We start from the raw sequence: 22,507 nt of genomic DNA on the forward strand, positions 1-22,507 counted from the left end.
AAGTGGGTAAATGACTGGAGTGGAATGCGCCATTTGTGCGCGGCCCCAGAACATCCTCACTTCTTCTTTTGACGCACAAAACGCGCAGCTTTGCCTCCCTCCTCCCTCCCCTTCCCTGATCGAAGAACCCAGAAACATGATATTGATGATGATTCATATTTCTTCCACTCTCTCCCTCCTTCCTTTCTGGCCTATTTGTAGAGAGTTCGCCCTTCCTCATCCCTTACTTGTTGACTGAGCAATTGCGATCTGCAACCATAGCCGCTGTCAGTAGGCAATACTCAATCTCAGACAGGAAAAGCAACATCTTACCTCGCAATCCTGTCCACTTGTCGCTCTCATTGCTCGAGAGGCTTTCCCCTGCGCTAATACGCCAGCGAGGCGTGTTGCATTAACTGTCTCGTCTTCGTGGGGGTGTCAAATCCCGGTTAGAGCTCTGGCGTCTTTTGACATCAACTGACAAGACCCGCCGTCGACGCCTTCTCTGTTTCATTCTATCAAACAACTTTCTCTCCCTACCTAGCTCTCTTACTGCTAGGCAGGGCTTTAAAGCAGTGACTGAGTCTGTCTTTCCTGCGCCTTCCTTATCTCTTCCTTTCTTCCCTTCCCCCCCTTCGACAATGTCGCCGTCGGCAACAGACACCAACTCTCGAGTTCCTGCTGGACAGGACTCGAGACTTCTCAGAAGCATCTTTTTTGTCAGCAACATCCATTGCTCCTCTTGCGTCGCATACATCAATGAAGTTCTATCAGACATTGATGGGGTGAGGGATATCGATGTGTCGGTTCTCACCCACGAAGTACGCGTCGTTCACAGCGCCGAAACAGACCCGTCACGCCTTGCTTCGGCTTTGGTTGAAGCTGCCTTCGAGGTTCACCATGTCACTACATATGAACCCAGAGGATCAGTTATCTCGGAACTTGATACAACTTCATGGCTACCCCGCGACTCAGTGTTGTTCACTACCCAGCCTAACATCCACCGAAATCCAGCTCTGGGAAGCCGACATGTTGACAACTGTGACGCTTGCAGGAAAGAAGAGCTGGATAGCCTCGCGGCCGGCGAGGACTTGGCAGATGCTGCTCGCCGCCCTCGCGACCGCTATAGTGGTCTTCGAACGGGTGGAAAGCCTGGTCCAACCCAGTCAGAGGTACAGAGTCTAGTAGCCCGGGGGTCAACCGAAGAAGTTACACCCGTGGAGCCGCCCAAGACGCCTCACGATTCGGAAGATAAGGAAAGGTTCAACGCTCGTGTGAGCATTGGAGGTATGAGCTGTGCTTCATGTGCAAACAGCATCACGAGTGAAGTCAAAGAGTTGGACTTTGTTGAAGACATAATTGTCAACCTCCTTACCAACAGTGCTACTGTCATCTTTACTGGCCCGCAGTCAAACATCGACAAGGTTGTCGAGCAGATTGAAGATATCGGTTTCGAAGCATCGCTTGATGAGGTCAATATGATCAAAAAAGCCCCCGCACGCAAGGAGGCCCCTTCGAAATTCGTCGCTGAACTTGCTATCGGCGGCATGACGTGCGGTTCATGCTCCGGGGCAGTTACCCGAGGGCTGGAAGAGCTTTCTTTTGTCACTACTGTTTCGATCAATCTCTTGACCCACAGTGGCAGAGTTGAGTTTGAAGGGCGTGATCATATTGATGAGATCGTGGAAAAGATTGAAGATCTCGGCTATGATGCTTCGGTCGATAATGTGACAGCCCTGGTGGCAGATAGTGACGATGAGCCTCTGGAAGAAAGGACACTGTCCATCCGTGTGGATGGTATGTTCTGCCATCACTGCCCTGAGAAAGTTGTCAAGTCCTTGGAAGCTTTCCCGGATGTTAAAGTCGGTGGCAACCTGTCCGTCAAGAATCCGATTCTTGCGGTTACCTATACACCAAAGCCACCCTCTCTCACAGTGAGGAGTATACTACGGACAATCGAATCGGCTCACGATGCTTTCACTGCCACCGTTTATCGTCCTCCGAGCGTCGAAGACCGGTCCCGAGCTATGCAGCGCCACGAAAGACGCCGACTGTTCACCCGATTTATCTTTGTTCTGCTCGTGGCTATCCCCACGTTCATCCTGGGTATTGTCTTCATGAGCTTGGTGTCGTCAAACAACAAGGTTCGCAAATTCTTGGAACAACCGATGTGGGCTGGAGATGCCTCGCGCCTCGAATGGGCCCTTTTTATCATGACAACCCCGGTCATGTTCTATGGTGCTGATATTTTCCACGTGCGTGCGATGAAAGAAGTCTACTCCCTTTGGCGTCCTGGAAGTCGTGCACCGCTCCTTCGCAGGTTTTACCGGTTTGGGAGCATGAACCTACTCATCTCTGCCGGTACGACCGTAGCCTATGTCGCGTCTTTGGCTGTGCTTATCATGGACGCCGCGATGGGCTCAGCGTCCAACACACATAGTTCAACATATTTCGACACGGTTGTGTTTCTCACTATGTTCATTCTTGCTGGGCGGTTTATGGAAGCTTACAGCAAAGCAAAGACCGGGGATGCGGTCGCATCTCTTGGAAAGCTGCGCCCGACAGAGGCTTTGTTGAGGATCAACGCAAGTGACACAGACCTACCCGGTGACGAAAACAGACTTGCGGAAGATGGCTATGAGCGGATCAACATTGACCTGCTAGAAATCGGGGATGTAGTTAGCATACCTCACGGCGCCTCACCACCTGCGGACGGTGTCGTCGTTGGGACTGCTTCATACCAGTTCGATGAAAGCTCGTTGACAGGAGAGTCGAAACCGGTCCACAAGTCCGCAGGTGATCAAGTTTACACCGGATCTGTGAACGTCGGTCAGCCCGTCGAAGTTAAGGTCACTGCAATTGGGGGCTCCTCGATGCTGGATCAGATCATCTCCGTGGTGCGAGAAGGTCAGAGCAGACGTGCGCCGCTGGAACGGGTTGCGGATCTATTGACCTCTCACTTCGTCCCAATCATCACCCTGATCGCCATTCTGACCTTCATCATCTGGCTCGCTCTCGGCCTTTCGGGGACACTGCCTGATGATTACCTTGACGTTGCACGCGGCGGTTGGACGTTCTGGGCATTGGAGTTTGCGATCGCAGTGTTCGTCGTGGCCTGTCCTTGTGGTCTGGCACTTGCCGCCCCCACGGCCCTTTTCGTTGGCGGCGGACTAGCTGCTAAGCAGGGTATTTTGGTCAAAGGAGGAGGCGAGGCGTTCCAAGAAGCGAGCCGACTCGACGCCATTGTGTTCGACAAGACGGGAACCCTCACAGAGGGCGGCAGCTTGCAGGTATCCGAACACGAAGCCCTCATTTCGGATCCCGACGTAATACAGGTAGCTTGGACACTTGCCCGAAAGCTCGAAGAAAGCAGCAACCATCCGATCGCTCGAGCAATCTCGACTTTCTGCAAGGAAAAGCCCTTTGTCACAATTACAAGCGCCGACATCGAAGAAAAATCCGGCCAAGGAATGAAAGGCACTTTCACTGTATCAGTGCCGAATCCCAACGAGAAATCCGAGACACCCACTCAATACCAAGCTGCCATCGGCAACCAAGGTCTCCTACACAGCCTAGAAACATCAGACTACGACGAAAGCCACCTATCGAAAACACTCTCGAAGTACCAAGCTGCCGGTAAATCCACCGCCATCCTTTCTCTCCGCTCCCAAAACGAACCCTCCTTCACACCGGCCATCGTCTTCGCCATCTCCGACACCATCCGACCCGACACCATCGAAGTCATCTCCAAGCTCCAAAAGCGCAAAGTCAATGTATACATGTGCACCGGCGACAACCAAACAACTGCTCACGCCGTCGCCGACATGGTCGGCATTCCGCGCTCCAACGTCATGGCGAACGTAATGCCAGCAGGCAAAGCCGACTTCGTGCGTCAAATCCAAGACAGCAACAACAACTTCACCCCACAGACAGATTCCGAAGCAGAGAGTCAACGAGCCCCCACCAACAACCGCTCCATCGTCGCCTTCGTCGGCGACGGCGTCAACGACTCCCCCGCCCTCGCCGCAGCAGATGTGAGCATCGCCATGGCGTCGGGATCCGACGTCGCCATGAACTCCGCTAGTTTCATCCTCCTCAACTCGGAGCTCGATACCATCCTGCAACTTGTCCTGCTAAGTCGTCGCGTCTTCAACCGCGTCAAGTTGAACTTTGGTTGGGCGCTGATTTATAACTGCTGCTTGGTGCCTGTCGCTGCTGGTGTCTTCTATCCCATCGTTAGTGGACATAAGCATGAGATGATGGGTGGGGAGCTTGTGGTCACTGATACCCATTGGAGGTTGAGCCCCGTTTGGGCAGCGTTGGCCATGGCGTTGAGTAGCATTTCGGTCGTTTGTAGTAGTCTGGCGTTGGGGATTAGTCGCAGGTCGATTAAGAGGGTGTTTGGATTGGGTGGGTAAGTTTGCTTAGGTGGTCATGGTTCATGTTTTTCTCAAGGAACATGGGGTCAGGTTGCTCCATGTGGGTATAATATTTCGCTATGGTGGTGTTTTTTTTTTCCCCCGGCCATGATTTTTGACGAGAGCTACGGCTTATTATTCGGGCATTGCTATGTATGACAGCTGAGATTTGGATCATCCTGGTGATGATAAGATTGAATGTCAAAGAATATTTACGTGTGAACCTCATCAAACTATAAGGTTGTAGCTGCTATGGCTTTTGAAAAGACATGGGGTATATCGCGAGCTTTAGTAGTCAGTCAAGTAAGTAGGCATTTGCTAGTACTAGTAGTTTGTAGTGTATCTGAGGCTCTTGTCAGATGTTCTCTTTACTACCTCATTGATTGAATGTACTGGACATCAAGTCACCAACTGTGCGCTTTTATATAACTCATCCTACATATTAAATGAATTCTGCTCTCATGCGTCACTCGTTAATAACTCCTAAATGGATCCTTATCCCTCTAGAAATAAATCAACCATCTTCACCCCATACCTCTGCGATCTTCTTGCTCAGAACCTTTGCGATCTTCTTCCGTCCAACGAGCGTGTTCATCCGTTCTGAAACCATATTCTCCCGATCCTTCGGATCAAGCTCCTCAAAAGCACGGATAAATGCCTGCGGAGTCGGCCACCTCCGTTGAATCTCGAGTGCCTTTTCGCCTGTCACGCCCCGGATGCACATGAGCATTTTCAGGAACACGTCACGGAGGGTCAAGACGTCGGATTTGGAGGTTAGGGCGGAGAAGGTGGAGAAGGTCACGGCGTAAGTGGTCTTGGGGCTCTCTGTTCGGAGACGTTCCAGGGCTGTGAGATATGATTGGGAGGAGGTGAGCTGGCGACTAGGGATTAGACTGAGGATGTTGGAGGCTGGTTCACCGGTGGCAGAGGGGCTGTTGAACATTCTGCGCAATAGGAGGGTCATTCTAGCTAGGTATTGGATCGTGTCGTCGAGGTTCTTGGTTCTCTTCACGAAGTAGCCGTTGACGACTTGTGTTGAGGCTATGGCGGAGGCTACCATCTCATTGTATTTGCCTGCCATGGCGCTGTTGGGGTCTGAGGGGACGGTGAACTCTTCGATGAGGTAGATGACGTTTTTAACGCCTGAACGACGGAGACGGAACTTTTGTTCGTGGAACCGTCCGTCTTTCATGGAGCTGATGAGATCGTCGATTCTCTTGCGCTCAACAATCCAGTCAAGCATGACTTCGTCGCCTTCTTCGCCGTATTGGGATAGGAACATTGGGTTGTGGAATTTGGCTACCCACATGACGTCGCCTAGTTCTAGTGCGCGCACTTCGGGACTGGCTCCCTTTTTGTGTAGTTCGTTGGTAATGTAATCCCTGTCTTTGGATGAGCGGACTTCGCGGTTGTCCAGAACCAGCTGGACTGTGAAGCTGTCGGGGGGGATCGTTATGGGGGTTACTGTTCCGTCTGGGGCGGGTTCCCATCTTTGGGTCTCGTTATGGGCTGTGGGTGCCTCCTCGTCGATTACCTCTGTGCTGTTATCACCCAGGCTGTCCCGCAATTGGGAGTCCCCTGTATGGGTTGTACCTGGCCCCTACGCACGTCAGATATTGTGGTAGCAGACTAGGTAGTGGCTTTGTTACCGATTGATTTCCAAACGCCAAAGTGCCTTGATTTGACGGCAGGGCGACCTTCTTCATCCTTTTCGCCACTTCCCATCCCTCTTCTGTGAGTGCGTACTTTTTCAGAGGACGTCCAAAATCATATACTATCTCCTTTTGCAAAAGCGTCTTCATTGAGCTCCAGGCAGTATGGAACTTGGATGACTCGGCAGGTGCCGTGAACGAACTATCGCAGTTCGGCTGTGCCAAGTCAATCAGTTGTGCCTTGGTTAAGCCTTGAGAAGAGTTCTCATTGAGAGTTGCCAGGGCCAGGATCAACGCATAAGGGCCCGATCGTAGAGTCGGGACATAAGGCCTCGCCTTTCGAGGTTTCTTGGCTGGCTGGCTTTCTGCCGTGCCCTCATCGGATGCTCTTTTGCTGCTTGCCGCTACGATTCTTAGACCTGCTCGAGGATGACAGTACTACCATGACTTACATTTTTGAGGATGCTCGGGCATCGGGAGCGCATTTTCTTCACAGTAAGCCTTTAGCTTTTCGGTCAAGCGATCACATAGTTTTGGGCCAAGTCCGTTTAGCTGCTGAGCCTCGGAGGGGTGTTGAAAAACCAAGGGACAGGCTTTCATCGACTCGTAGGCTTTTTTATATCTGTGCATCATTCAGCATCAAACCCCACTATTGTAGCGGGTTATGGGATAGCACTGACACAATGGCACCCTTGCTGTTGCGCTCTCGAGCCTCGTCTAGCCATTCTTTGATCCACCCTAGTAGTAGGGGATTGGCACACGTCTCACTCATTGTTATGAATTTAATCGCATTGACATGATGCGGGAAGAGACAGAAATAAAGGTGTCAGACAATCAATCTCACAAGCGATTCTGAAATTTCTGTATAGAAACTAAAGCGGTGTTCTAGGCCTGGGAGGCAGAGATCGAATCTACTGGTCTGGAACGCGGCATCGGATTGTCCTCACGCGTATTTCCTATTTAGGCAGAATTGCTTTGCGCCACACAATAAGCCACATATGTGGCGGTGCAATTACCACACTAGGTTTTGATTGGCTGGGCTGTCAAGTATGCAGTTGCATCGGCGCCATTTATCTATAGCACAACTCCTACCCCAGGAGGTAATAAAAAAAATTCGAGGACAGCAATCGATCGGGTAGTAAGCTACTCTAAAATGCCCCTGAGCTACGAAGATTGGGTCGAGGCACCGTATGCTGACGCACTCCTGAGATTCCAGGCTTTTGCACGATCGGTCCGTGACGACACAGCCATGACGTATTGCCTACCCCGGCTTTCAAGAGACCCTCAAAGCGCATCTCCTTTCCCCATTTTTTGAGCCCATATTTGCTTCTATTATACATGCATTAATACTAAGTTCTTGTGCAATATGTCACGGAGGGATCCTACAAAACCAGCAGAGCCTGTCGCGTATAGCTCGAAGACCAGCGGCAACGATATCTTCGCGGCTGATCGCGTCACCACTGAGATTAGCGGTCCAACAGACAGTCATGTTCTTTCTAAGGTGGATCAAGATGAGAAAGGATTGGCTCAAAAGGCTGGACAAACAGACACTGTCACGGATGTGGGCTGGTATCAACACCCCGACGAGCTTGACGAGCAGATTGTGTCCGGAATCTCAAACGAAGATCTTTGGATGCTTGTTCGACGTTTCAACAAGGTACGGCGCCTGCACCCTTCAATACTAGACCACAGACTGATTCAAACACAGCAAATCTATTATGTGAAAGCAGTGCCGCATTCTCCCCTGCAACGACTGGACCTCAACCGGGCCGAAGATGAGCAATTCTCCCCTGATAAACTGCGCGCTACCCTTGAGCGATTCTACACAACCATTATCGTCTCGTTAACCTCATTCGTCAATCATATTGCCAGGCTACGCTCATGGAGGGAGCGCCAACGGACAGCGGCATTTTGTGCTGTAGGTCATAACTGGACGTCTTTCATCTCTGACTCGATTGACTGGTGTTGAATTTTAGGTTTATTTTGCTGCGTGGGCCTTGGATCTGCTTGCTCCGACAATCTTCACCCTTCTAATAGTGCTAGTTATTAGTCCTGATAGCAGGTCATACTTGTTTCCTCCTGCTCCTATAGCTCTAGTGGACAAGGATACCGGTGGCGTGCAAAAGCCCAAAGCCGGCGTCTTGGGTTCCCATGATAGTATCACTGGGGCGCCCGAGAATATGAAGGGTGAAGCTGCCGAACAGGAGGCTAGCAACCTCTTTACAAGCGTTGCTAGTGTTGCTGTTGGTAGTGTTGCCGGCAAGCATGATCAAGGGACACCTGATGATGCCCCAATGGAAGATAATGCTCCAGATGTGATGAAGCTTGCTACCAGCGCAGCAGATGCCCAGACAGCTGCTCGTGGGGAAGCCCCGGACGAAGCTCATGATAAGACTAGGCAACCCATGAGAGATACCGTTTACAACGGTGCTAACATGGCAATGCGCGTGCTGAGCGACATAACTGACACTTATGAACGGTTTGGCAAGTATGTACAAACCGCAGCACCGGAAGCCACACACTTACATTCTGACTTGCTATAGTGCTTTGTCACCAACGCCTCCATTCTCCATCGTGACTCCCTACATTCGCCTAACAGCGGTGCTATCTGTTGGCTTTCTGATATCACTCATCACCTCCAGCTACGTATTTGTCAAAATGATTACTTTCGGTACTGGATTCGCCTTCTTCGGCGACCCGATTATCTGGCGTGGTGTGGCGTACTTGAACCGCGAGTACCCTCGATGGGAGAAACTGCTCGAGCTCCAGAAGTACGCAACCCCGGTCTCTTCAAACAACCAAAGATCCACGTAGTGCTAACACTCCACTAGCTCCCTGCTGAAGGGAATCCCCACCAACGCACAACTCACCTTAACTCTTCTCCGAATCGGCGAAGCTAACGGTGCCCCCCTCCCACCACCACCATCCCACTCCCTTCACCAAACACCATACCACCCGGCCCCCCTCAACGACAAGGATATCAACATCTCCGCCTCAGAAGAAGAAATCAACCAAGCAATCGCCCCCTCCCCCGAATCTGTCATCGAAGAACACGAAGAACACCCCAAGCCCCACAAGAAGGGCTTCATAAACCGCATGATCGGCTTCTTCCGAGGCACCACCGCCACCGGCATCCAGAGCAAGCTCGCCGTTGACCGAGCCCGCGCAGCCGCCGGCTCCAAGCACGCCAAACCCCGCGTCGGTGTGCTCCGCAGCAAAGGCAAACTCACCCTCCCATCCGGCCCCATTCAATTCGACGGGCGATACAAAGGCAAGCGGGGCGTCGTGGTCCTCGATCAGTCCCAGAAGCCACCGCTGCTTTACTTCACGACGGACCAGACCGTGCAGTTGGATAAGCCTGGTCTGGAACATCGGCCGAAAGGCACAGTGCTGTTCACGATGCCTGTGACGGATATTCTGGAGATGAGGAAGATTGGTGGACTCGGGTGGAAGGGGAAGTTGGTCACGGGCTGGGCTGTGGGTGAGAGCAAGGAGGTGGTGGATGGAATGGTGCTTACGGGAAGGTTGCCGGAGCAGAAGTATCAGCTTACGGCTATGAAGACTCGCAATCAGTTGTTTAATCGACTGGTTGCTATTGATGGACAGGTTTGGGAAAGTTATTGATCTTGGTTTGGATGCTTGCTAAGGTGTTTTTCAGGTTTGGAAATAGTGAGATCGAGCTGTGTTGAGGTGGTAAATGGTATGATGGTTTAGGAATTTGTGCATATGGGGAAGTGAAGCTATGATCATAATGGGAGTTATGTAGTAATATTTTTTGTACTGGTATCATTGTATGAAAATGGAATCCTACCTATACGTCTAATCATCCATAAAGACAACATCGTGGGCAAAGTACAGAATGTGGAGCACTAGTGTTCATTGCTGTCCTATCTCCGATTGATAATCTCTTACTGCTTGCTCAAACGAAGAATCTCGCTTGAAACCCAAAGAAATAGCCTGAGAGTTATCGAAGCGAGTAGGCCAAGACTCCAAGATTGGCCTTAGGGTCGGATCCTCCTTCTCCGTCAACAGATCGAGCTTATCCTTCCCTGCAACCTTCTCCAAAGCATCCATCATATCCTGGATAGTAACACAAATACCAGGGACATTAATCTGTCGAATATGAGGAGGCAACGCATCCTTGGGCAACGATAACGTATGAACAAGATTATGAACCAGAGTCTTAGGCGAGCATAACCAAGACTTGAACGACCTATCCTCCAGCGGAATGACACACTCCTTGCCGTCGAGCGGCTCGCGGATCATCCCAGAGAGAAAAGACGAAGCAGCCGCCGTCGGACGACCAGGCCGGACAGAAATAGTGGGGAACCGAAGAGTAAAGCCCGTGATGAAGCCACGACGGGTGTACTCATTGATGAGAGTCTCACAGATGATCTTCTCAGCGCCGTAGGACGACTGCGGCGTCGGGATGACACTGTCGTTCACTACTTCGGGGAGTGGCTGGCCGTAGACAGCCTGACTTGAGGAATAAATCACTCGCACGCCGGGACAGGTGCGGCGGAGAGCCTCAAGCAGGTTACGGGTGGCGTCTACGTTGACGCTCATGCCTAGATCGAAATTGGCTTCTGAGCCGGATGACATGATTCCGTGGAAGGCGTAGACGGCGTCGAGGGATTTGTCCACGACTGCGTCTGCGCCTTTCAGGAGGTCTGCTGTCACTGAACGTGCATTTTGAGGGTATGCGACGCCTGTGGGGACTGGGGGCTCGTTGATATCGGTTAGTGTGACGGTGTATGATGGATCGTTGAGGAGCTCTTTTGCGAGGAGTTGGCCGATGAAGCCGGCTGCTCCGGTGATGAGAATTTGCATTTTGGAGGGTCAATTGAGGGGATTAGTGGTTGTGGAGAGAGAGAGAGAGAGAGAGAGAGAGAGAGGTGTGGGAATTGATTGTTTGTTATAGGCACTATGAAGTAGACACTATCAGTAATAGTCATATTGCTCAGCTAGTAGCTAGCGGTCCTCATTGTGGGATCGCCTCGCATTAACTCCGAGGGTAGGATTATAGCTTGTGCTCCGCAGCCGGACTTTTCCCGGCGCAAATTCCAATCCATGACGTTTTTGCTCAGTAACTGTTCTGCTCTTCTCGGAGGACCTGCAGGTTCTTCTGGGATATGTTTGATTGTACTCAGATAAGATTTGAGAGAATGGTTATTTTGATTGTTATCCCTCGATGCGCCTTGCGGTTACTTGCCACGAGAAGTTGGGCGCGGGGTAAGTGGTGAGTGGAGCTGGATAAGATTAGATTAATTGATGCATTCTGTGGAATACAAGATATCAGCATCCTTGAACGACAGACACTTGAGATCTCTCTCGGTCACGCCATCCTGCCTGCCATTGTGCGCAACAGGGACATCTGGGACTGAGACGGTCGGGGGTAATTGAGCCGTGGATACCGACTGGCGGTGCCCCGCATTCCCCAGATCCCGTGTCTCATTGCTGGTCTGGAGAGAAAACAGTGAAACTTGAAAGTAGTTTGCAGCTCGTCTAGTTGGATTTGCTGTATGTCTGTAGATATTAAGAAGTGCAAATAGTATAGAGAGTACCTATCTGTCGAATTGAGCAAATTTAATACTTTATGGATCGGGTTCACAATGACAATGGGGAAGAAATGCTCGTGTCTTGGAAATCCCCAATGGCGCCAAATTGAAGCGGGGTATGCCGCCATCGCCAGATTTGTCTGTCTCCATCCCACTCACTCTTTCATCTCCCTCATCGTTGAATTTTTTCTTCCCTTGCTTTCCTGCCTCCCTCTGGACCCTTCAGTGGATATTGATTGTTCCGCCGCAACTAGTTCGAACAGACAAAGCAACACTATCTGGCTAGCTTGACATTAATCTATTGGACTTGGTCCGTCCCCACTATTGTCAATCCCATATTGGCTGCAGAATACCGGAGCATCCCCGATCAGTTCTTAGTCCATGATCGAGCAACAATGAAGCGCTCCTCGCAAGATGCCGACTTGGAGGCCCCACGGCCACATGAACGTCGACCCTCCCTCGTTCCTGACGGACGCCCTGCGCCACCCAAGATCTCCAAGGCCCGCGCTTGTGAGTACTCAAAAGGCCGAACTGCAACCGAGGCCCAAGCAGTTAGCTTCAAGGTGTGCTTGGGCTTGATGTAATTAGAAGTATGAAGCTGATGCTTGGGATATATAGGCGCAGAGTGTAAGCGTCATAAAATACGCTGCGAGTTCAAATCAGGAGAGGCGAGTTGCACCAAATGCATTCGCAGCGGGATCAAATGTGTGGTCAATGACTTCTCCCAGAAGTTCGTCGACGATGATGTGATGTGAGTCTCCTGCTATAATTAGGGCTTCGTTCGGGGATTTGTGGAATACAAGAGCTAATTCCGACTCTTCTGCGCTGGGTACAGGTGGAAATCACAAGCATCGGCTACGATACAACAGCTTCAGGCAGCAGTCTCGCATCTTCTACAACAAGGAGGTCTGCCAGACCTATCGACCTTCATCTCTGGTGACAGCCACAACGGCCCCAGTCCTGTCGGCTCTCAGTCAGAACGTCGCTTCTCATCTGAGGCATCACCCACTGATGTCAAACCCCGAGAGCCGGGTATTGTTATGGATGTGACCCGAGAGCCTTCCCAAGAACCAGACTTACAAGACCGAGAGCTAGTACCAGCACCAATGCGCAGTTTATACGAGGTCACGAAGCTCCGCAATCTGCGGAATAACCCCATAGAACAGCCGAAGCTGACACTTCTGGAGGAGGACTTCATCTCCAGAGGGCTGATCTCACTTCATGAAGCCGAAGAGCTATTTGCCTACTTTAGCAGGACTATGAACCAGCTTCTCTGGGGAGGGATCGTCTTGGTGCATCGTGATCTCACGTCTGTTCGGCGAGCATCGACGTTACTGTCAGCAGCTGTTCTAACTGTCGCTGCCCTCCATATACCGAATCGAACTGAGACTCTCAACCGTTGCTACAATGAGTATGTATCGCTTGTGTCGAGCATGTCGTTGACAAGGGCACATACACTCGATGACATTCGCGCTCTCTGCGTCGGAGCGTTCTGGTTATCCGAACTAAGTTGGAAACTTTCTGGGCATGCTGTTCGAATCGCGACGGAATTGGGCCTTCACCAAAGCTATCATAAGCTAATGCGTGGTCACAACGATCAGTATGAGCGCGCTCAGCTCTGGTATCTTCTGTATGTGTGTGACCATCATTTCAGCATCGCCTACGGGCGTCCACCAGTCATCCATGAGGATGCAGCAATCAAGAACTACGAATCGTTTCTCCAGTCACCAATGGTAGTACCCGGAGATATTAGGCTACTAGCACAAGTTGCCTTGTTTATGATCCTGACCGAAGCGTATCGGACATTCGGGACCGACACAGAGCAAGCCCTTACCGAAGAGGACTTTGGGCAGTTACGCGTCTACAATGTTGCTATAGACCAATGGCGGCTATTGTGGCAACCCCGATCTGGTACGTGCTTTACAAGATCTGCTTGGATTAAAAATCATTTTGAAAGACTAATTGTCGTGACTTTGACCTGCAGCCGATAGCCCTTATGTCCGAACATATCCCTCGAAAGGGGTTGTGCTTCACTACCACTTTGCCAAATTTCAACTCAACTCACTCTCGCTGCGAGCCTTGTCTCCGACTAACACCCCCGTCTTTTCTATGGATCGTAAAGAGTCGGCTAATATTGCCATCTCGTCTGCTATGGCGTGTTTGAATATGGTATTGGAAGAGCCAGATATTCGCGACGCCATTGTTGGGGTTCCGATTTTCACCCACACGATGGTCACATTCTCCGCCGTGTTCCTCTTGAAAGTTGCAATAAACTGGAACTCTGCGTATCTCAGTCTCGACGGCCGCCAGGTGCGACGTCTGGTCGAGAGGGTGATTGAGCTGTTGAACTGTGTCTCTGCAGGGGAGAGACATCTGACGAGACATATTGCCCGGGGCCTTGGTAAGATGTTGGAGCGCTTCGACTCTTGGGACGCATGGCAAGCAGGAGGGGCACCTGTTGTAGCATCTGGGGGTGCTGAGCGAGCATGTAGTAGTGATGTTCCTGGGGGTGCCAATGCCATGGCCCAGGGGTTTCCCCCACCGGATTTGATCTATGATATGGTTGGTACATACGGGTTTGGATTGGATGAAAACCTCCTAGATCCTAGCATGGCTAGTTTCGAATTCTTAGCACAATGAGCCATGCCCTGATATTATGGGCTGTAAGAGTTAGACTATTGAGGTCACAGTACATCGTAATCTGGATTGCTCGATATAGATAGAGGGCTATAAGAGGCCACCATCCAGCCAAGTCAAGGTGCTTCCACATCTGCCTCGTCTCCACTAAGGACATCATTAACAGTTGCAGAAAATGCTTGGCTACGCCCCCGACTCTGTCTCTGGGCTTTCTTGCCTGTCGCCTTGGTGAGAATATCTTTCACCTGCTCGAGGGAATACCCAAGCTCCGCTTCAATGGCTGCTCTATACTCCCTTTTCAGCTGCCTCTTCTGTCTTTCTTCCTCAAGAAGGCGCTGCTCTTCCGCCAACTTATAGTCTTCAATAGCAGCGCGCCGAATCTTGTTCTCGTGAATGAAACGTTCGCGTTCTTCGAGTTTCCGTCGAATCTCTTCGTCGTGCAGCTCTTTCCTAATCCGGGCCCGCAGTCCTTCCTCTTCTTTCTTCTTCTTCATCTCTTTCCATTCCTTTTCGCGTAACGCAGCTTTGATTTCTTCTTTCCTCTTGAATTGCTCCTCGGCTCGTCTTTCGGCTCTCTTCAGGTCTCTTCGTACCTCTCCCCTTTCATACTCATGCAGTCTCTTTAATCGCTCCGAAATCTCGTTTTCGAACTCTCGTTCACTCTCTATGTCCAGTTTGAGTTTATGAAGATGCAAGTCTTCCTCCAGCCGGTCTATGTCTCTTTGCTGTCTGCGGATTTCACGGTCCAGCTGTGTGTCAAGTGCGTGCAGTGCACGCTCGTTGACTACGGTAACCCCCGGACGTCGATGAGGTAATGATAGGTCGCGATGGATGGTGCGTGTTGCTCGGGGCCGTTGATGACGATATGGGAGATCAGAATCTGATTCTGTATGTGAGGACACCCTGACTTCTGGACGCAGCCTTTCATAAGACCGGCGCCTTCGAGCCGATCGTGGTTCTGGGGAAGGTTCATAAGGCGGGAGAGACGGAATGGCTCCTACAGCGGGGTTTTGTCGACCATCTTGGACAGGCTTTCTGTCCTTGGGTTGCCCCCTTCTCGCTATGGGAATCGTCCCGACGACCCGATCACCTTTGCCCTTGACATAAACCGTACTCCCCTCGGATGCAGAACTCATGTCGATGCGAGCTGTACGGCAGTTGTTCATAACCTACAGAGTTGCTGCTTTGCTGGGAACTCGAGAGCAAAATACCCCCAGGCGGGCGATTTGGCGCCCAGCGCGGCACAGACAAGCAGCCGGCACTTGCACGGGCCTTTTGCCTAGCCTTGCTGGAACTATTGGGGGCAGAGTGGCTGTACTGCAGAATTGGCCTATAGCAGATTGCTAGTCCCCAGCCTTGCGCAACTGTGCCAATCAGAGGTTGCTTGGGTAGTGGGAATGACACGACAGTATCCTTAGCGCTGACATGCATGCCTGAATCGAATCAGACCTAGAAGATACTGATCACTAGCCTTGGTCACCACCCGCGCTTCTCTACATGTTCTACGGGCTTTTAGAGAGAAGTTGTTGTCAAGTCACCGCCACCTCTTTTGTCATCGAATGTTATACAGTCTTCAAAATGTACCTCTTCAACTGCTATATACCATAACCTTCTCGCTGAGCTTCTTGTTGGCATCCCGATTCGCCAACTGTATGGACTTCGTTGCCATCCCAAAGAAATCCAGGAGGGCAGCCAGGATCTGGATTAAGGTCATCAATAACGGATAGCGCAATAGAAGAATCAGCGTATATTCAGGGCTGTTGATATTTTTGCTCTCTTTGTCACCATTCCTCTGTTCAGCTGGTACGATCAGTTTCGCTGGAGCCATCGAACTGGAGTTTGCGTGCAGTACAATTCTGGATGCCTGTGACTCGTCTTGGCCAACAGCTTGTGGTGTTCGAAAGGCGTGCACAGCATGTCCAAGCTTTGAAATGCACACATCTCCTGGATCACCTGCGTCGCAGGATTTCCTAAAGTCTACCAATGTTTCCGAGGAAGAAACCGAGTTGGAGCCGGATGACCGCGCTGTCTCGGTATGGTGCCCGGAACCCCCTGGATTGGGCAAAAGGCCCGGTAGACTCCCTAAATATGAGTCTTCAAGCATGCTCTGTGCAGTGTCGGGGATGTTCTCATTACTCTCTGCGAACGATATCGGCAATGCGGCAGGAATCTGCACCGGAATGCGAAGGCAATTCTCTCTTTCCATAACCATGGGAAGATCCTGTACAAGACGATCTAGACGAGGGCCTGAAGGCTGCGTCACAACATTTGGATACACCAGAATATCACTGGATCCCTCGTCACTTTCATGACGGGATGGGAATCTCAACTGACGAGCCTTTTCTTTGAAGCGGTTCCTGCCCTTCTGTAGTTTTCCTTTGATCTGAACCCGCATGAGGAAGGGCCTCCCCTCATGCTGGAAAGCAAAGGCAGTGTGGATCATATTGCTATGGATTGATTGAGACTCAGGGTCCTCCTCGCGTAACTCCCACTTTATGGTGCGATATTCTGAATCGGTTTTTTGCGCAGGGCGCAGGTTACCTGTGAATGTCCACCGGCTATCATAAGTAATCGACTTCTCGCTATCGATACCGATACCACCGCCGCCGTTTCCAAGTACATTGACTTGAGGCGCAAGATGCAGGATCTTTTTCTTGACCACATTCTTTGGCTCTCCGCCGAGATATTTGGGCCCGTAGTGATCGGTCAGATGGAGACGTACAGGCTTATCCAGATCTAGCTGGTGCTGGGGGGCGCCTTGCAAAGTGATTTTGACCGTGGCACTCAGTAGCCTACAGTCTGCAGGCTGATCGAACGAGAGATCCATGTAAACAATGCCCGCAGGTCTCGATGCCTCGCCCAAGCATCCCCATTTCGACTGGGACGTCCGAAGTCGGCAGTCAGCGCGTGCTTTGCCGACTTTGCGGTGGCACACGCTGGAGTCCTGAAGATTGTCCAGCTCGAGATACTTTCGACCATATCGCCGCGCGTAAGTCGGCCGCGAACCCCGACCGGTGGTGGATGATGAAGTTTGGGTGGTCCCCGACATAATTTGGGTGATGAGAGCAAAATGCCAAATCCCCAACCCCCGCGACCGTCAACATCGATTAAATAGTAAGGGAGCTTACAGCCAGTTAGTAGCGGGTTGTTGGGTGCCGCCTAGCACTGCCACCGGACAAACCACTCAGAGGGAGGCGCTAATGCAGACACTCCAGACGAGGCTGAATTAGCTCCTCAAATACGAACTGATATCTATTCCTCGTGGGCCTCCTGCAGATTTGCTGTTGCCGCGCTATTACTTCGTCAACAAGCACTCTTTCAAAATGAACGATATTCGGGAAAGGCCCTCCTTTGGTAGAGGAAGACGATCAGAAGATCGAAAAGACATCTTCAACCGCTTTTCCTGGGATGAACGAGCGGTTCATGGAAGTGCGCACGGTACCCTTGCTGTTCCCGACAGGAATGCTCATCTCTTCCGTGCGGAGCCCATACACTCTGGAGAAGCAATTGTCGTTCGCAATGCTGCAGCCCATAACTACGATAATGGCGTTCCTTCACCAGATGCCTCCCCTAGGGTACTACCGGTAGTACAGGATGGACCACAAAATCCTACGTCGTCCATCTGGACTCCTTCATCAACAAAAGATACGACCATACATTATGAGATGGAAATTGTTGAGGACGTAGGAATTCTATTAGAAGAGTTCTCACGACTAAAAAGACTAGGTCATTTCCAGGAGGCGGAACAATACTTCCAAGATTCTTTATGTGCTTTTATGGAATTATCGCCAGTTATGATTGAGTTCGCAGACATGCTAGTCGAACAGGGTTCATATAGGCGTTTACATCGCGTTCTGTTGCAGCACCAACAGCAGGAGCTAAGTACCTCTGACGGCATCTCAAGCCTGCAGGAAGTTAGCCCAGCAAAATTTCTGTACCAAGCAAACTTGCACCTCTTACGGGATTTCGCGTTCATACAGTCCCACGGATTTCTGGACGAGGCATATGGAACGGTCCGATCCTTGGAGCGCCAAATGCGTTCCTTAAGGCGACGAAGGAGGAAAGACCCGAATCTTGACCTGGACTCGGCTGAAGTAAGAGTGTCTCAAAAGAGTTCCCGGGAGAAGAGCAATACTAAGAAAATAGGCAGGTGCAAGTTATCCGTTATGCTCTCTTGATTCTATCGCAAGTTGAGCGAGAAACCGATCTGATCCCAGAACATGAATTCAATTTTTGGTCTAATTGGCACTATTTGTACAGCGTCCTTGTGACTGAGGGGCGAATATGGGATGTGCGAGACCTGATGCTCGCTTCTATCCAAGCGGAAGGTGCAGCAAATGCTTGGAACCTGATATTCGGAGCAGAACTTGGTTCTTCCAATGAGCCGTTCCGCAAGCTGATGGATGACTGGTGTTTGCATCGGTATGATGAGTCAACATATCTTGCCATTCTGGATATTCTAGTATCTCTGAGTCGCAGTTTGTCTTCATGGTCTATTTCGATACCAGAAAGACAGGACCTGCTCACTGCTCAACGATGCCTCCAATATGCGCAAGCCTTTGCAACATGCCTCAAAGAGAACAACCCGCAGCTGGTAAAATCTCGTCCATACCTACAGTGGGTTATTGCTGAAGCGGAACTGGAGCGGAAGCTTCTACTCAATACCTCAGATCTGCGAGACCACCTTGACAAATATCCAGGCCTGACAATATGGAGGAATTGTATTCCCATTTATCTTCCAATCAAGACGGAGAACCCAAAGTGGACGGCACACCTAGATGCGGGACGGAACTATGATCTTCTTGAAACCGTTCTTCAGACAGCACAGGACCTGCATGACTACAGAACTGAGGTTTTATGCCTGGGTGAGCTCATTTATCGCTCGGTAAACACGAGCGAAAGGTTAACTCGGCTATCCGATCTCCAGAAGTCCACCCAGGGGGATCATCTCAGCTATCAGCACACGTTTCTGTCGTGGTTTCTTCTTGCAGATTCTGAAGAAGAGTGTAAACTTCTTTTGGATGGCCTGAGGAAAATACGGGAATCAAAACGATCCTCGAAATCTATCTATTCTCTGAGTGACTGGTGTGCAATCGTCATCGAACGGGCTGTCGCACAACGCCTTGCCGAAGATCTATCGCGTTCGGAAGAAGCTTTCCAAGACACTAAGGAGGGCTTCTCTACCTACCTCCCGCAGTACATAAAAGATCGGCTGGAGGCGCTCGGCCTGGATAAGGTCTACCTTGCGCCCTCAAGGACTGGAAAGCCTCACGAGCCTGAAACACGACAACGCAGTATTACAGATGTTCCTACACCGAATCAGGATACCCGACCCCCCGATCCATTTGAGAGTTTGAGTGACGAAGAACATGGGCAATCCAAGTCACTATCCCCTCTGCAACGACCAGGGCGCACGTACACGGGATCTGGGGAAAGCGATGGTGATGATGACGAGTATACCACCGACAGCAGCTTCGACACAGCTAGATCAGAAGATGATGGTTGGATGGATGATGAGCAGGGCCATTTGACATCGCTTGTTCATAGGACTCAGCGATTCGGACCAAGTGAGTAAATGTTTTGATTTAATCTGCAGGATCATTACTAACCTTATGTAGTTTCTAGGAGTGCGACTGTTGAAGATGTCAGTAGTAGCATATATGAGGAATGAGCGTGGGACTATGGGTTGTGGAATTTTAAGCATAGTATGTTTGGTAATTAGATTATATCCAGTAATGAAATAATCTCCTCTTTTTGAAGGGTTCGACACAAAAGTCTCTGTTAAAGTGAGCCGGATTTGTAGACGAACGGAGTACACGTCCTCTATATCTCTACAATGATATTGACTGTGTCATCTACTCGATAGATCTCTGGGGATGCATAAACATAGATAAATATACACAATCAATGCAAGAACTTCCCCTTTTCACATGGGACAGGTAAACAGATCCAGGTAATAGATTGAGAGCACACCTCTATGTTTAGTACTGTACAAAGCAAATGTTTGACTAGTTTGCAATGAATACAAACAGCTCCTCCTGATCACAGTCCACCAATAATCGCATGTGATTTCAGTTTGTCCTGTTTGCCAGTGACGTAGAGCGATGGTGTTGCAGCTCGTTCTACACCCCATTGAGCGCGATATTCATCCATCTGATGCATGTATATGTCCGATTGAGGAAAGATGAGAAGGAATGCAAACATTCAGTACCCAGTCCTACAAATTTCTTGGTCTACCATAGATGAAGTATAAAGCATAAAGCAGAGCATCCCGCTCTAGCCTTCATACTTCCAATCCATCTCCCAACCCAACAACACTACTCATTCCTACAGTATACAAAATGGCATCTCCCCAACCCACCACCACCCTCCCAATCGTAGCCATCGCCGGCGCAACCGGCCACCTAGGCAAACACGTCGCCTCAGCGTTCCTCACATCCAACCTACGCAACCGCTTCTCCGAAATCATCCTCCTCTCGCGACAAGGTAGCCACCACAATACTACACCACCAACCGACCTCCCCTCTGACAGCCCCAAATTCACCATCCGCACCTACACGGAAGATTCCATCCCCAGCATCACCCGCGCCCTCCAGGGCGCTACCATCCTCATCAACACCATCGGCCCCTCCGGCCACTCCTTCAAAGAGAAACTCCTCCACGCCATCCCCCAAACCTCCATCCAGGTGTACTTCCCCTCCGAATTCGGGGTGAATCACTACGTGCACGACTTCCCGCATCGAGAATGGGACGCGAAGAAGAAACACATGGCGCTGGCCGAGCAGCTACTACTACTTACCCAAGGCCCGAAGAAGGTGAAGATCTGTCGTGTCTTCTGTGGGTTGTTCCTGGAGGATAGTATTGGTCCGTGGTTTGGGTTCGATACGAAGCGCGGACGGTATGAGTGTGTTGGGAGTAGTGAGGTGAAAGTGTCGTTTACTTCACTCGGGGATGTGGGGAGGTGTGTGGCTGCGTTGGCGAGTTTGGGGAGGGATGAGGTGCCTGAGGCGGTGCATGTTGCTGGGGATAGTAAGAGTATTAAGGAGATTGCGGAGGTTATGGGGGAGTTTGGTGGTGGTGAGATTGAGGTGGTGGAGATTGGGTTGGAGGGGTATAAGAGGGAGGTGTTGGAGGGGATGAAGGAGTCGTGGGATCCGGCGCCGTTTTTGAGGTTTTTGATGGGTGAGGGCAAGATTATGCATACTGCTAGGGATGGGGGTGGGTTGGGGGATGATCGTGAGTTGGTTAATCCCGGGGAGAGGTTGTGGAAGTGGGAGACGCTGAGGGATTTGGCGAGGAGGGAGGCGGGGAGGCCTTGGGGGGATTATGTGTGGCCGCCGATGAAGCAGTAGTTAGTGGTTTACGTGATGGTTCTGTTGTACGGCAGGTAGTGGTGCTAGTAGTCAGGCTGCGAATGTACGTCTGTTTTGCATATGATGTTGCAGTAGTTGCAGTAAGTGGTGACTGGGGGCTGGACATCGGGTAATTTGCATGTCGCATGTAAGATTGCAGGTTTGAGATGGAATGATGGATTGGGGAAGCATCAGTGCCGCTGTGGGGAATCAATCAATCTTGGTCTGTGCTTTTCCAGAAGAACTTCCGCATTGCGTTTAGCCTGCTTGCATGAAGTACGGAGTAACTGGTAAGATTGCAAGCATGTTTTGAAACAGATATTTATGTATGGGGGTATCGATACGCGCAGGATTTCAATCCTGACATCATGATTATTGCTGCTTCTGGTGTCCGGGCCCGTACTTTACTTCTTGCTGCCACGGCCACAGATGGTTTATGAGCACACTCCCTTAGGGTATCTTTGTACCTGTCACAAACACCAGAAACACCAGAAACACCCCCCCCTTTTGCCCCGGAGTGTCTGTGCGCGTTCTTTCCCCATCCTGCTTGCTTGTGCTTGTATCTCGCCAGGCACGGTATTTCTCATGTAACCTCTACTTTACTTACCATACCTTGTGCTCACTTCTCTTCTCTTCCTTTTCGGATCTTTGTCTTTTCTCACCCATCCATCCGTTTCTCTCCATCTCGGCCTTTTTCTCCAGTGTGGATTCTCCGATCCATCCACACACACTCTCTCTGTCTTGTCATGCAACACGGTCCGGATCATCACTAAGATAGCAAGAGTCATCGTCATGGATGGATCAACTCCGCCTCAGACCCAACGGATCATCCTCACCCGGGGCTGTTTCAATCCATGGTGAGCTGAGGGGAAACCGAGCATCATCAACGCGAAGTTGTGTGGGTGGTACAC

At 50.7% G+C, this 22,507-nt stretch overlaps 8 protein-coding genes across 8 annotated transcripts; 5 read left to right on the forward strand and 3 right to left on the reverse strand.

Moving 5' to 3' along the window:
- Positions 1-620: 620 nt before the first annotated feature.
- On the forward strand, positions 621-4,784 carry BO85DRAFT_436125 (putative copper resistance-associated P-type ATPase; the record flags this gene model as incomplete). Its single annotated transcript, XM_025658562.1, has 2 exons — positions 621-4,393; positions 4,736-4,784. 2 exons carry the CDS (start codon positions 621-623, stop codon positions 4,782-4,784), a joined length of 3,822 nt encoding a protein of 1,273 aa, XP_025518395.1.
- Positions 4,698-6,953, reverse strand: BO85DRAFT_392236 (crossover junction endonuclease MUS81). The gene is made up of 4 exons (XM_025656839.1): positions 6,730-6,953; positions 6,502-6,671; positions 6,047-6,453; positions 4,698-5,997 (listed from the first exon to the last, which is right to left on the reverse strand). The coding sequence occupies exons 1-4, from the start codon at positions 6,819-6,821 to the stop codon at positions 4,912-4,914; spliced, it is 1,755 nt and encodes a 584-aa protein (XP_025518396.1). The 5' UTR covers positions 6,822-6,953; the 3' UTR covers positions 4,698-4,911.
- A 375-nt stretch (positions 6,954-7,328) lies between these two features.
- BO85DRAFT_475886 (DUF3292 domain-containing protein) lies at positions 7,329-9,858 on the forward strand. Its single transcript, XM_025662752.1, has 5 exons — positions 7,329-7,706; positions 7,758-7,967; positions 8,026-8,537; positions 8,593-8,820; positions 8,881-9,858. Exons 1-5 carry the CDS (start codon positions 7,416-7,418, stop codon positions 9,671-9,673), a joined length of 2,034 nt encoding a protein of 677 aa, XP_025518397.1. The 5' UTR covers positions 7,329-7,415; the 3' UTR covers positions 9,674-9,858.
- BO85DRAFT_228427 (SDR family oxidoreductase) lies at positions 9,800-11,270 on the reverse strand. Its single transcript, XM_025654761.1, has one exon. The coding sequence runs from the start codon at positions 10,877-10,879 to the stop codon at positions 9,926-9,928; it is 954 nt and encodes a 317-aa protein (XP_025518398.1). The 5' UTR covers positions 10,880-11,270; the 3' UTR covers positions 9,800-9,925.
- Positions 11,271-12,002: 732 nt separating this feature from the next.
- Positions 12,003-14,247, forward strand: BO85DRAFT_485615 (putative C6 transcription factor; the record flags this gene model as incomplete). The annotated part of the gene is made up of 4 exons (XM_025663336.1): positions 12,003-12,117; positions 12,226-12,358; positions 12,443-13,518; positions 13,592-14,247. 4 exons carry the CDS (start codon positions 12,003-12,005, stop codon positions 14,245-14,247), a joined length of 1,980 nt encoding a protein of 659 aa, XP_025518399.1.
- Positions 14,193-17,327, reverse strand: BO85DRAFT_475888 (uncharacterized protein). Its single transcript, XM_025662753.1, has 3 exons — positions 15,848-17,327; positions 15,456-15,561; positions 14,193-15,391 (listed from the first exon to the last, which is right to left on the reverse strand). Exons 1-3 carry the CDS (start codon positions 17,291-17,293, stop codon positions 14,361-14,363), a joined length of 2,583 nt encoding a protein of 860 aa, XP_025518400.1. The 5' UTR covers positions 17,294-17,327; the 3' UTR covers positions 14,193-14,360.
- BO85DRAFT_447034 (uncharacterized protein) lies at positions 17,138-20,018 on the forward strand. Its single transcript, XM_025659630.1, has 3 exons — positions 17,138-18,338; positions 18,395-19,811; positions 19,863-20,018. Exons 1-3 carry the CDS (start codon positions 17,568-17,570, stop codon positions 19,913-19,915), a joined length of 2,241 nt encoding a protein of 746 aa, XP_025518401.1. The 5' UTR covers positions 17,138-17,567; the 3' UTR covers positions 19,916-20,018.
- A 353-nt stretch (positions 20,019-20,371) lies between these two features.
- Positions 20,372-21,631, forward strand: BO85DRAFT_447035 (isoflavone reductase family protein). Its single transcript, XM_025659631.1, has one exon. The coding sequence runs from the start codon at positions 20,586-20,588 to the stop codon at positions 21,594-21,596; it is 1,011 nt and encodes a 336-aa protein (XP_025518402.1). The 5' UTR covers positions 20,372-20,585; the 3' UTR covers positions 21,597-21,631.
- Positions 21,632-22,507: the final 876 nt, after the last annotated feature.

The sequence above is a fragment of the Aspergillus piperis genome (genome assembly GCF_003184755.1).
Source record: "Aspergillus piperis CBS 112811 unplaced genomic scaffold BO85scaffold_4, whole genome shotgun sequence".
Classification (NCBI taxonomy): domain Eukaryota; kingdom Fungi; phylum Ascomycota; class Eurotiomycetes; order Eurotiales; family Aspergillaceae; genus Aspergillus; species Aspergillus piperis.